Raw genomic sequence first — 12,615 nt, forward strand, 5'->3', positions numbered from 1 at the left:
GCCTTTGTTAACAGCAACAGCTGTGAAATGAATAAAACATTGGAATGTTGGTCTTCTGCCAGCTATTAGAATTCCGGGGCACTCCATTGTCTTCAGTGGAGCGCCCAACATTCCAGTGTTCTAATGTTTGTTAGTTATCTGACCGACTAATATCTTCCTTGGTGATAGCATCATAAACTTTCCTCATCTTTACAAGAAATCAAAGTTAGTGGCTCGGCTGAAATAAAGGTAGTAAAGTGTTTTTTCTGGGTTGAAGGATAGCTTGGCTGTATTGTAAAATAATTTTGTTGATAAATTGGAGGCCCGAGTAATTCTCTTAGAAAGTAGTGTTTACATAGTGCTTTATGTCTCTAGTTTGAGACCCTTGTGTTACACATACGTGGACACATCGCTCAATGGGATAATTGATGTTTCGAATCCAGATGCATGGATGTTTTCTGAGTGATGTAGTGCAACATGTTGCATATTCCGAAATTAATTTTGGGAATATTTTGAACAATATTAGTTTGAGTACGAATCTACAACAGAAGCAAGTTGCTACCTGATGTCTATGTAAATAGCATTTCCCGATTTGTCTCCAGGACTATTTTATGATAGTGTCCACAAACAAAAATATCTTTTTGGTGTTCGTTTTTTCTCTTTCTATGTGCAGTCATCTTCTTGAAGTCGGTGTTATGTAAAGTATATGTTTGTTATTAGTCCCTTAAAGTAACTTATTTCATCCACACAGGTTATGTTTTTAGGTGAAATTGAGGAAATCCTTGATGTCATAGAACCAACTCAGTTCAAAAAGATTCAAGAACCACTCTTCAAGCAAATTTCAAAATGTGTCTCTAGTTCTCATTTTCAGGTAATGAATTTATTTATTATTTTTAATCCGACATAGCGTAAAAACAGGATTATTTTTCAACCTGTTTCAGTAGGTTAAAATCTAAATTTGTATTTCAGGTTGCAGAAAGGGCCTTGTATTTTTGGAATAACGAATATATTCTAAGTCTCATTGAGGAGAACATTGACAAAATTCTACCAATTATGTTTGGTAGTTTATACAAAATCTCCAAAGAACACTGGAACCCGTATGTATTATGTGCAGTTCATTATTTTATTTTACTAATGTTGTTTTGCCGACCCATATATGGAATGAAAACTGGTGGTCATTTAAAATTGAATGTTGTGGTGAAAATGATTTTTTCATATATTATACACATTTAAAATGTAAAATGTAAATCCAGTATTTGTAAAGCGCGAAAAGCTACCCACCAAAGGCATCCTGGCGCTGGGGGCCGTCGGGAAGATTAAGCAAGCTATTGCCCAGAGTCACATGGTGCTGGGCTGACCTGGTGCCGGGCATCGAACCGTGAGCCCCAGATTCCAGTGTCAGTCGTCCTGGCCGCGGCGCCACACCTCTTCCTTTCTTTATCTTTTTATGTGCAATTTAATTAGTGTGTCTTTACAGTGGGAATCTGACTGAGATGGGAAACTAATTGATGCTGTTTGTCAGTTTCTTATAGTTGAAGTTTATACTCTGTAGATTTAGGAAATTGTGCTCAAACTAGGCCTAGGCGAAAGTTTTATTATGCAGGAGTAATCGGAATAATTTTAGTAATTTGCATTCCTCTTTTGTCACAATTTCCAAACATGACTCCATTAGACCGCTTTGTGTAATTATGAGTAATTTAGCACGAAAATCATACTGCAGGAGCACAAGAACAACGAATTTTGCAAGCGACTGCTTCTGAGTTCTGTTGCACTTAGCGCGATATTCTTAGCGCAAAATGCCTCCCCTGGTCCAAGTTGAGTATGAGTGTGCATTTTACACAAAGAAAATGACTTTTTATTGCTGAGTTATGCTACTCGTGTAATTCTGCATAATCTTGCTTAATTTTGCAGTAATTATGCATAATTACGCTGCAGCACATCATTTGAGTAATTGCCCACCCCTAATTTAAACGGCCCCAAAATATCTGCTGTGGTGGCTCTTTAGCACTCCCGATCTTCTATTTACTCTGATTTACCAGTTGCAACAACACTGTTGAATTAAGTCATGTAGAGCATTTTGGATCTTGTTGGAGTTATAGAAGATGTCAGTCTGGCTGCAGAAGGCAGTTAGAAAACAACTCTGATAAGTTGTATGAAGTTGCTTTCAACTTAAAAACATTTATGATTGAGTCTGAAGCAACTGAGCTGCAATATAATATGAAAAATCTAGAATTCATGAAACACACATATAAAGCAGCTTTTTAGCTTCCGTCTGTAAATGAGGACAAACCTCTGGCTGTTGGTTGTGATGTTAGTAGATATACATTTTATGTTTGATAGTCTGAATGGAGCTCAGAAAAGGCTCAATCCAAGTGTAGTCAAACTGAGTTCTAAAGATGATTCTGTGCAATTGCATGTAGCCATGGGTCAGTGGCTAACTTATTTTAGGTAAACGAGGCAGAGCGCTCATTGGGAGCAAAAAAGTGTCTATTCGCTAGGGAAAAAATAAAAAAAGTAACATTATTTGATGGACATGATCCTTTAAATGCATGCAGATTTCAAACTGCTATGAGAAAATCAGTTTAAAAAATGCTTGAAGATAAAAATCCAACTTTATAATCAAAAGGCAATGACACATCACTGGCCTCTAAGTACAAAACTGGAACAATCAACCTTGCAACCTGCTCAACAAGCTCATTTTGTGTGGCAGCCTCATGTGTAGATCTATCGAGAAATACAGACGGTCCAGAAACAGCCATTGTCTTGTCTGCCCTGGGGCACTCAATATTACTGATAGAATTAGCAAATGAGTGTAGAGTGTAAAGTAGCGTACCAGGTCAGTTAGTCAAAAAGGCCCATCTTGTTTCCATTCCATATATTCGAAGCTAGGACATTTGTCATCTTGCAAACATATCTACTTTTGGGAAGCTCCATTCTGAAAAGACATTGTGAAATACTTTGTAGTCTTTAACACCCAATCATTATTTTTCTCTGAGAATCTTTTGAGGACATTCCGTGTTGCTTCTGGCTTCCTGGGAGGTGAATTGCTTTTATGGAAAGGGTTCTGACCAAAAGCCATAGCCAAATTCTTGACAGAGGTATGACTCGTGTTCCTCCTTGCTTTTTTGGTATTGCATTGTTAACGTGTTGTTTGTTTGCACTAAAATAAACTTCAATGTAAGTGCAAGCCTTGGTCCTTAAAGCCTCACTGTCTCAGACAGTCCTGGATGAGAGGGATGCTGAAAAATCCATTATCTTTGCAGGCTTAGACACTGCGACCTTCACTGGCAAAGCATTTGGTGCCAGTGTTGTGCTATGAAGACATGCCTGGATAAGGACGACCAGATTTTCTGGTGTTGTGAAAGCATGTCTGATGGACATGCCTGTTTGTGTGTCTAGACTTTTTCTGTCCTGGAACGGGTTATAGACAGTGGGGCCACATCAAGTTCCCTGGGGCTTTTGAAGCAATTCCTTGATCAGTTTCACAAGTGTAGAGGGTATTTCAGGGGGTTGGCTTATAGACATAGGCAGCCTTTCCAGCCATGGATACAGCAGAAAGGCTTTCAGCAATAGTTGAAAGGTTTTGAGTTCCAGGATGTGGTACGGTCTGTCTTTTATTGACCATCGTTAATGAATAGATAAATTCCCAAAATGAGCTTTCAAGCCTGACAGCGAGGCATCTGTCACTAAAGTCTGAATGGGTAGGCTTTGTTGAAACGGTACATCCTGTAAAGGTTTGCTACTTTGCACCACAATGAGAGAGATGGAACTTCCACTTGAGTAAATTTCAGTTTGTCATGCCTCCTGTCCATTTTTGCAAGCAGTGGTCATGTAGGCATTGTTGAAGTTTCATTAAATGTAAATTAAATTCTAGACAGTAGCTATGCAAAAGGTCATGGCCAAGCAATGACAAGATCTAGTACACCTTTGGATTGATAGTCGTCATTAGGTCAAATGGCTGACACCAGAAGTACCCCCAGATAAGTGATCTACTGGACTGTAGTCATGATTCTACCTACCCTATGAAGTAATCTGGAAGTACTGCACATTTCATTTCTCAGTTTCAGACTTGTCGGCTGTCTAGGATGATGCTGAGGTTGCATGCATGGTCAGTCGGTGTTGGTCCGATTTCTGCAGGCCACCAGCTGTGGTCCCATGGGGAGGTGTTCTTCCCAAAGGTCAGTACTTCGGTTTTGTCGGACTTCGTTTGGAGGCACTTCTCGTATCCATTTGACTACGTTGATCGTGGTGTTTCAGAAGTTGTTTTTGGCGTACTGTATCTCTAAATTTGTATTGTCCTGTGGATCCGGCTCCTGTTGGCATGATGGTATAGCCATTCAGGGGTTTCACCTCTCTGCCTACCCTAACAGCGGCAGTTTTTTATGGTTACCTCGAACTATAGATTCCTCACCTTTAGAATGTCCCTTGCTTGCCTGTAGATGGCACTATGCAAGTTTCACACCTGTTAATGACACAACAGAGTCAAATATAAGTGCCACCATACTGCCTGATGTCAGTTTTTCTTTCTGTGCCTTCTGGTGCAGATCTGTAGCTCAGTTCCCAACTTCATAAGTCTTCTAGCAATTTTGAAATTGCACATGACAGTGTGCTAACAAACAATGTCCCCTCCGAAAACAACAGGCTATTAACCATGCTGAGTCTGCCACAAGCAGATGCCTGTTGTGGACCCACAGGAGGTAAATATTTGGTAACTCCGCTCCAGTCACAAGTCAGTCAAGTGACCACTGCGCTCCAATGCGACCCAAGACCAGGAGGTGAATCTGTCACCAGGCATCACACAGGTATCAATCCTGGTCGAAGTCACGGGCCCATTGTCAGTTATTAGACTGTTCCACTTCTAGCTCAAAACCTTCAGGCAGGTCGAAGTTCTAACGCAACCACAAGGCAAAGAAGTAGGACTCAACTGCATCCAGCCACTGTGTTTCCCAATTGAAAGCATGTGATCATCAATACCTAATCTGCACACCTTTGAGGTCTCTGGCAATTGAACCAATACCTCAACTGATTTTGATGTGCTCAAAGTTCCTCAGGCCATCATCGACCCTACAGCAGGTAGCCATTCAAGAAAGCCCTGCTGCACATCTTAAGTGTTCTTCTTGCTCCCTCTGACACACCTTTGAGCCCCAAAGGGGCCTCTAGTCAGTTTTTTTTTTTTAACACAATTTTTATTGAGTTTCAATTTGCAAATATGCATGCACATTCAGTAAATTATTGAGCACATGGCATAATAACATCTCGATGCACCTTTACATAAGGGTATATCTGTTCGCACAGGACCATCGGAGCAAGAAGTGAAACTCAGGTTTTCTTTATAAGTGAACCACAGAACATAACAAACAATAACAAGAGGCACAAGTAAATTAAAGAAGAAAAATGGAAACCCCCACACAAAAATACCCCCTCCCCACCCTGGTCCATTAGTCCACACAATACAATAAGGTTTAAGGAAGACAAAAAAAGAAAAGGGGGTCGTGTATACCGTCGCACTTATAACAAGCATTTGCAATGCAATAGGTCTCGCATTTACGCAAGTTTTAGCTATTGGCATTGTAAATGACAATGCCTTTTATTTATGTTCTAAAAACAAAAATAAAAAGCATTGCAAATAACAATGTCAATAGCTCAAACTCGCGTAAATGCGAGACCTATTGCATTGCAAATGCTTGTTATATTAGTAGTGCAGTCACTCCTCTGATTGCTCAGCAGCACGTGTATTAACAGTACTAGGCTGCCCTTCCAGTTAGATTACGTTAGACTGACAAGAGGCATATTTTTCTGTATTATCTATTTTTCAGACATGAAAAAATACAAATGACCTTCCGTTTCAGGGGGTTTTTCTGCAGTTTTAGCATATTTGTAGAGCTTCTTTGTGCTCAAAGGGGTGTCATTTCTGATATCGCTTTCTATGCATTTTATTGCTAGGTTTTACTCACGAAAAAGTGTCACTCAAAGTGTCACACATTTGGCAGCTGGATGTCACTCATGACTGCACTGAAGCTATGGTACTGCCACACTTAAGCAGTCCGAGAACTTGCCAGCTGTGCACCCACACCACAGTGATCTCACGCCTCTCCAGTTTACAGCGCTTTAAAGCCCGGTTGGGTGTAATTTGCGCATCATAAGACGACAAAATACATTTTTTTTAAAGCCTTTGGTTTAAAGAAAATACTCCTATTGTAACCTGAATGTACAAATTTCCATTTCGAGATGGCGTCCACGTTTGGTGACTGCAGGGGCGTTCTTCCCAAAGCGGTCTAGAGTACTCAGTTAGTCTTTTGGTCCGCCGCTTCTAAGAAAGTAACAGAGGCCACCATCTTTTGAAACACATTTTAAAACGGAAACCGAGCAAATCGATAGTTAATTCGAAGCCGTCGGAATTCCTAAAAAAAAATGAGCAAATATTATATTTCTCAGTTTCCACAAGGACAGGCATAATCAAGTACGTCATGCGTTCGTATGGCAGTGTAACAGAAGCAGTTCAATTTTATTGCCCAATAATGTTTTAATATTCTTGCAGTTATTGCTTTCTGCTTTAAAAAGTAAAGAAAACATCTTCTGAGTCAGTCGACTTAGTTTGAGAAGTGGAAGCGCTGCAAAACGGTGGCAAAACTTCCCTGAGCCGGGTAGGGCAGGGACTGTGCAGCTCAATACGCCCACCCCGCTGAGACTGCGCACGGCCCAGCCCCTTGCACTCGTCCTGGGGAGAGAGCACACAATGGCAGATCCGCTGAGACCTCTCCTGCAGAGGAAGGGAGTGCTGCGCGATATCTCCTGCACCTACCTTTGTACCATATTCATCCTGCCAGTGTGACAGCAGCTGGTGAGGGCATACCGGGCACTGGCATGAGCAATATCTGATTCAGAACCCTGGCCTTTTCATCAAGGTGCTGCTACACCAGATTGGCACACTATAAATATAACCGCAGCCTAGAGCACCCTCTGACTTCCTGTATAAGAGTGCCCCTTGACCTTCTCAGAGTGCCTGTCCCCTAATCCCACCTGGCACACCCAGTGGACTATCCAAGAAAATATAGGTCTACTCCACACAACCTATATGACAAGCCGTGGCAGAAGGAGGGAGCAGGAACAAACTGAGCCAAACCAGAGCAGAGGGAGTGGTGACAGGAAGAAAGCCATGCAGATAGAGCCCGTGGAATGGGAGATGGGGGCAAAGCGAGACAGTCAGTGATAGAGGCAGGGGATACAATGAGGAATGAATGAGTAAACAGGATTGAGGGGAGGGGTGAGGGAGAGAGCAGAAGGCGACTACAGAAACCAGCAAAACAGAAAGCAGCTCCACATCCAGGCCGGGGAGGAGACCTGTAAGGGCGAGGGCTGGCCGCGCATGCGCTGTGTCGGGAACTTTCGCTTGTTCTGCGGCTCGTGCCCAGTGGCGGCGCGTGCGGACTTCAAAAGTCGCCGTACTTCAGTGAGTGCTGCGTGGCCCAGGGAGGGGGCCGCCAAAGCGCCCAAGGCAAAAAAGAAGCATAAGTCTGGCGGGAGCCCACCCAGCCTTCGTGAATGCCACATGGTGCGGCCAAAGCAGGATTTCAGGCGGGCTCCTGTGAGCAAGACTGAGCCCCGCGTGGTGCTGCAGTGAGCCGCTAAAGACACAGACCAGCGCAAAATCCCCACAAGAGCTAGTAAGTGGGGCATGCTGTACGTTTAGAGCGCGCATGCGCAATTAAAACAAGCATTTGAAATGCAATAGGTCTCGCATTTACGAGACTTTGAGCTGATGGCACTGTAAATGTCAATAGCTTGAATTCTCGCAAACGCGAGACCTATTGAATTGCAAATATTGTTTGTTTCCAAGTGCCCTATGCCGCGCTTGCACTTAATAAAGGCCACGCCCATTTCTTCAGATGAACTGAGTCTAAAGAAAGGTGCGTGGCCTCTATTAACTGCAAAAGTGGCATGAGGTGCCAGGAAACAACCCACAAACTAAATATTTGTACAGCAATAGGTGTCGCATTTGCAAGAGTTTAAGCTATTGTCATAATAGCCTGGAAATAACCCCAAAAAAATGATTTACATGCCAATAGCTCAAACTCTCCTAAATGCGAGACCTATGGCATTCCAAACAAGCTGCAGCTATTGTCCCGGCTGCTTGGAAAGTGAAAGCGCGCCTAATGTTGCTGCAAAGCACGTGTGCGTGAAGTAAGACAAAACTCACTAAAGAAATAGGGCCAGATGTACGACACTTGCATTTTGCGACTCACAAATTGCGTCACTTTGCAACTCACAATTTGGGACTCGCAAAATGCAATATACTGTTTGCGATTCCCAATGGGATTGCAAATTGCATGCCTCATCAATATTCATGAGGCAAGCGCAATTTGCAACCCCATTGGGAGTGGCTAACACTCCCAGGGACGGTGGGCTGCTGGGATCAGCAGACCACCATGTCTGGGACTGCTTTTTTAAATAAATCAGTTTAATAAAAAAATGCAGCCCGTTTTCCCTAAAGTAAAACAGGATGCATTTAAAAAAGAAAAATGTAACTTTTCAGTTTCATTTTTTAAGGGCAAACAGTGGTCCTTGGGGCCACTGCCTGTTCTTAAAAAATATATTCTCACACACTAAGAAAGGGGAAGGGTCCCCTGGAGACCCCTTCCCGTTTGTGAGTTGTTTAGCACCTACTTGAAGTAGGTAAACTGCAAGTGTTTTGCAGACGCAAAACCGGTCACAAAACAATTGTACATGGCAGTGAGTCTCGCTATTAGGAAGCGACACCCCTTCCTAATAGCAAGAGTCGCAAGCGCTATTTTGCGATTCAGTGACTCGCAAAATAGCATTTGTACATGCCATTACCCTTTTTTGCAGGCGCACACGGGCCGATCTCCTGTTTGCGAGCGCAAAAAAAGGTCGTACATCTGGCCCATAGTGCTTACAGATCTAATAACACATATGGGGTAACACCAGAAGTAAAAGGGTCAGTCCTCTGAGGAGGTTACAAATGAAGACAAAGCGATACTAAGGAGGGACTAACAAGCCTAGTTTACCAATCAGAAGCCAACATTTACAAGGGACAAAGACACAAGCCAATGAAAAAATATGGGCGGAGAGTGGGCAGGGCTTCAAGTGCATACTCTAATACAGCATCATGCCTCGCTCGATCTTAAAAAAACGAACCCTATGGTTCAGTTATTTAACAGGGGCGATAAATAGCACCATTACTTGTTATTAGGCCGTAAATTGTTGCCTGAGGTTGACTAGCCGTTTAGCACATATCGACTGAGAGTGGCGCCGGCCTCTAGAACAACTAGACCTCTTGCTTAAAACAGGTTTTTTTCCGGCCTTTTACTAGTCACGTGATAGTGGGTGTGGCCTGAGGGAGGTGTAGGGCGACAGCTCGTTGCTGCTGAGTTTTTATAGTGCGATCTCTCGTCGCTGCTTTCTGTTCTTCATGTGGTAGCGCGGCTCGTTCTTTAACCTCAGGTGAGTGGAGGGGTTTACCAGGGCTGAGTGACACGGAAGACGAAGAGGAGACACGAATGGTAGTGGAGTGCGGCGAGGTGGGCTTGTGACACCAAAGGGGAAACTTGTGCCAGGAGAGGGTGGGATGACAGTGGGCGGACTGACCTAATCAGGAGATTGATGGAAGAGTGCGGCCAGGCCGGGTTGAGCAACTGGAGATCAGCGTTGGACAGATTATCATCGAGGCTGAAATGACACCGAAGAGCAGCTTGGGGCATAACATTGGGAGTGGTGGCGAGTAGTGAGCCGTGGTTGTTCTGGGAGACGTACTGGTCCACTTTGAGAAGCTGGTCTGACGTAAAGAGATCTTGATAAGAATTTCGTGCGTGCTGAGCGTGTGTTCAAACAACTGCAACCCCTGTGTCTTTAGATCAATGTAGACTCTGCTTCTCACCTAATGTTCGCTAGGGTCTTGGTCTCGGGTGTAAACCTTGCTCTTTCAATTCATACCTTCTCTGCTCTGCTGTAGTCTTTACTTAATAATTACGTTCTAAAGTTGCTTAGAATATAAACCAGCAGTCATGTACAGATCTTCAACACTGGATGGTAGTGCGTCTTCATGAGCACGTTCACAAGTTAACAACCGCCTCAAGCCTAATTAACGCGGTGCCAGATGGCCACATGCAGATCTTGTACATTTGATGCTAGCACGTCTTTACGAGGGCATTCACAACCCCTAATCGCCCTGCGCGTGCCCATCTCCTGTCTCCCTTCCGAGGCAAGTCAGCAACAATAGATCTCGCTGGCGACAGCGCTTTCGTGCTGCGTCACCAGGCGAGACCTCAAACGAAATTACATGAGGCTGGTGAGAACGGAAGGGGGACAGGAGATGTGTACATCGTGTGTCTGTACGTGCGCGTTCACAGGCGCGTTCACAACCTGCAATCACCCCTGCGCGTGCACATCCACTGTCTCCCTTCCAAGGCAAGTCAGTAACAATAGTTCCCGCTGGCGACAGCGCTTAGCGCTGCGTCACCAGGCGAGACCTAAAAAGGAGTGTAAAGAGAGAATCAAACTCCAAGAGGTGGAACAGGCAATAATATACATTTCCGGGCATCAGCAATGAATTATAATAAATTGCTACTCAGTGTCAAGCAAATCAGCCACAGGGGAAGGGGAGGGGGGTGCAGGTGACATGGGCTCAGTTGGCGACACCGGGGGGGTGAGTGAGTCAAGGGTCTTAAGCGTCTCTAGCATTTGATCCCAATCCATAGAAATGGGAGTTTTGCAGTGGCCTCTATACTCTTCCTGTCTCAGGACAGCGCTTTCTGCAGTGCCCCACCTGATCAATTCCACCTGCCAGACTGCTGCTGTAGGGGGGTGGGCAGATTTCCACCAACAGAACAGCCAGGTCCGCGAATTTATATTGCACTTTCAATGTCTTGTGGCGTTTATGCAGACCTAGTAGACAGCTATCCGCAGCCGTCCAGTCGGCCATGCCTGCGACCTCTCGGACTCTGTAAGCTATTGTTTGCCAATAAGTTAGCAAGCGTGGACATGGGCCTCTAGTCAGGTTACTGTTGGCAGGTCCTACCTTCACACTGTCTTCCCCTTTGTGTCCTGTTACTGTGCCTATACCAACACCGGTACAAACTTCCACGATGGCCCCATGGTGTATGCCGCTTTCTGCCACACCAACACTGTGGCGAGCTCCACCAGCACGGTTTGCTGTTCTAATGTCAGACCTCGAACTGGCATCAGCCCGAGCTTACACATGTTGTTCTATGAAATAACAAAGGTGCAACAGGTTGCAAGCTTCCTGATTGCAACTTGATGCCTCAGCGAGACACTACTATCAACATAGGGTAAATTTTTTTCATTTTGTGTGTCTGACCCTGTATCAGATAAGGGACCACCCAGGTGCTCCAGTATTGTATCTTTTATAGAGGTATATCTAGCACTTTAGCCTGAACCTCTGGGTGGAATGTTGTTGTCCTTAGCCATCTCTGTATTTGCAACACAGCAGCACCCACCATTTGCCTAAAGACGGTAGAAGAGATGTCCAACACCACATCTATGATCTCTGACAAGGCTTAAATGAAATGTATTAACTAATCTTAAACTTTTATGCACTTAAACTTTATTAGTTGATTCTGTGGTAACTGCCTTGCACAATTGATTTTACTTTAAAGGACATTTTGTTGTTCTTTATTTTATGATGTGTTTTATAGTTTGTTTTATACCAAATAAAGTCGTCAAATAAAAGATAAGAAACTAAATCTTGTTATTGTATTTTAATTTGCTTTGAACAACGAATTGCTGTTTGCATGTCTTCCATTAGAAGTCTGATTGTAACTAATTTCTATCCATTGTTTTTATACTTAAGATACTCTGTTGAATTACTGTCAGATTACTTTCAGGGGCTAAAGTCTGAGTATATCATATGAGGGGGGCTCTTTGCTGTTCAGGCGGGAAGTTAGGCAGTCTTTTTTTCTCTCCAGGATTGTCCCGCTAGTGCAGCCATCTTGATTTGGGTGCGTTCTAGTCATCAGCTGTGTCCGAGCCTACTAAAAGGCAAGCCCGTCGGCGACCAGGGGCCATCCATTATACCCAGAATTGTATGTTCGAGGGATGTGTGCCGGAGATACACATGCTTTGCCGACTCCTGCCATCTAGTGTTCGGTCCGGATGTTGTTTTTCTTCGAAGAAGTCTTTTCCATTCACGAGGTAAGGTGACTCCTCCTTTCTGTGATAGTGCTCATGGGCATCGACTCCATTGTTAGATTGTGTTTTTTCCACCATCGGGTTCAGACATGTACTGCTGCGCTCCGATTCTAAACCGTCACTTAGGATCCCTTTGGTTTGCAATTCTCTCTACCCTCATCGGTATTGTTTTCGATCGCGTTACCATCTTCTGTGTGTCGAAGAACTTCGGAAACTTTCATTATCCATAAAAAACTCTGACCGCAGCCTTCGGGGCTAGAACTTCTCCGGTTTCCACTCGAAGATCCTGCAACCAGTCATCTGCCGACGGAACGGACGCCATTCCAATTCTGTCCTAGGTGCCATTCTAAATAGCCACAAACTGATCTTCATAAGGTTTGTAACCTTTGTCTCTCCCTGAAGCATAAAGAGGACGACTGGATGGATATGCGTGTACGTTGTTTCGTTCAAAAAAGACTCTCGGAGACCGTC

General features: G+C 44.0%; 1 protein-coding gene across 1 annotated transcript in view; it reads left to right on the plus strand.

The window, feature by feature from the left end:
* Positions 1-12,615, plus strand: part of PPP2R5A (protein phosphatase 2 regulatory subunit B'alpha) — a 730,770-nt gene that overhangs the window by 613,480 nt on the left and 104,675 nt on the right. The window contains exons 10-11 of the mRNA XM_085612862.1: positions 731-850; positions 949-1,076. Of these exons, the coding sequence (XP_085468988.1) occupies positions 731-850; positions 949-1,076 (248 nt within the window). The remainder of the gene's footprint in view (positions 1-730; positions 851-948; positions 1,077-12,615) is intronic.

The sequence above is a fragment of the Triturus cristatus genome, chromosome 6 (assembly GCF_964204655.1).
Source record: "Triturus cristatus chromosome 6, aTriCri1.1, whole genome shotgun sequence".
Classification (NCBI taxonomy): domain Eukaryota; kingdom Metazoa; phylum Chordata; class Amphibia; order Caudata; family Salamandridae; genus Triturus; species Triturus cristatus.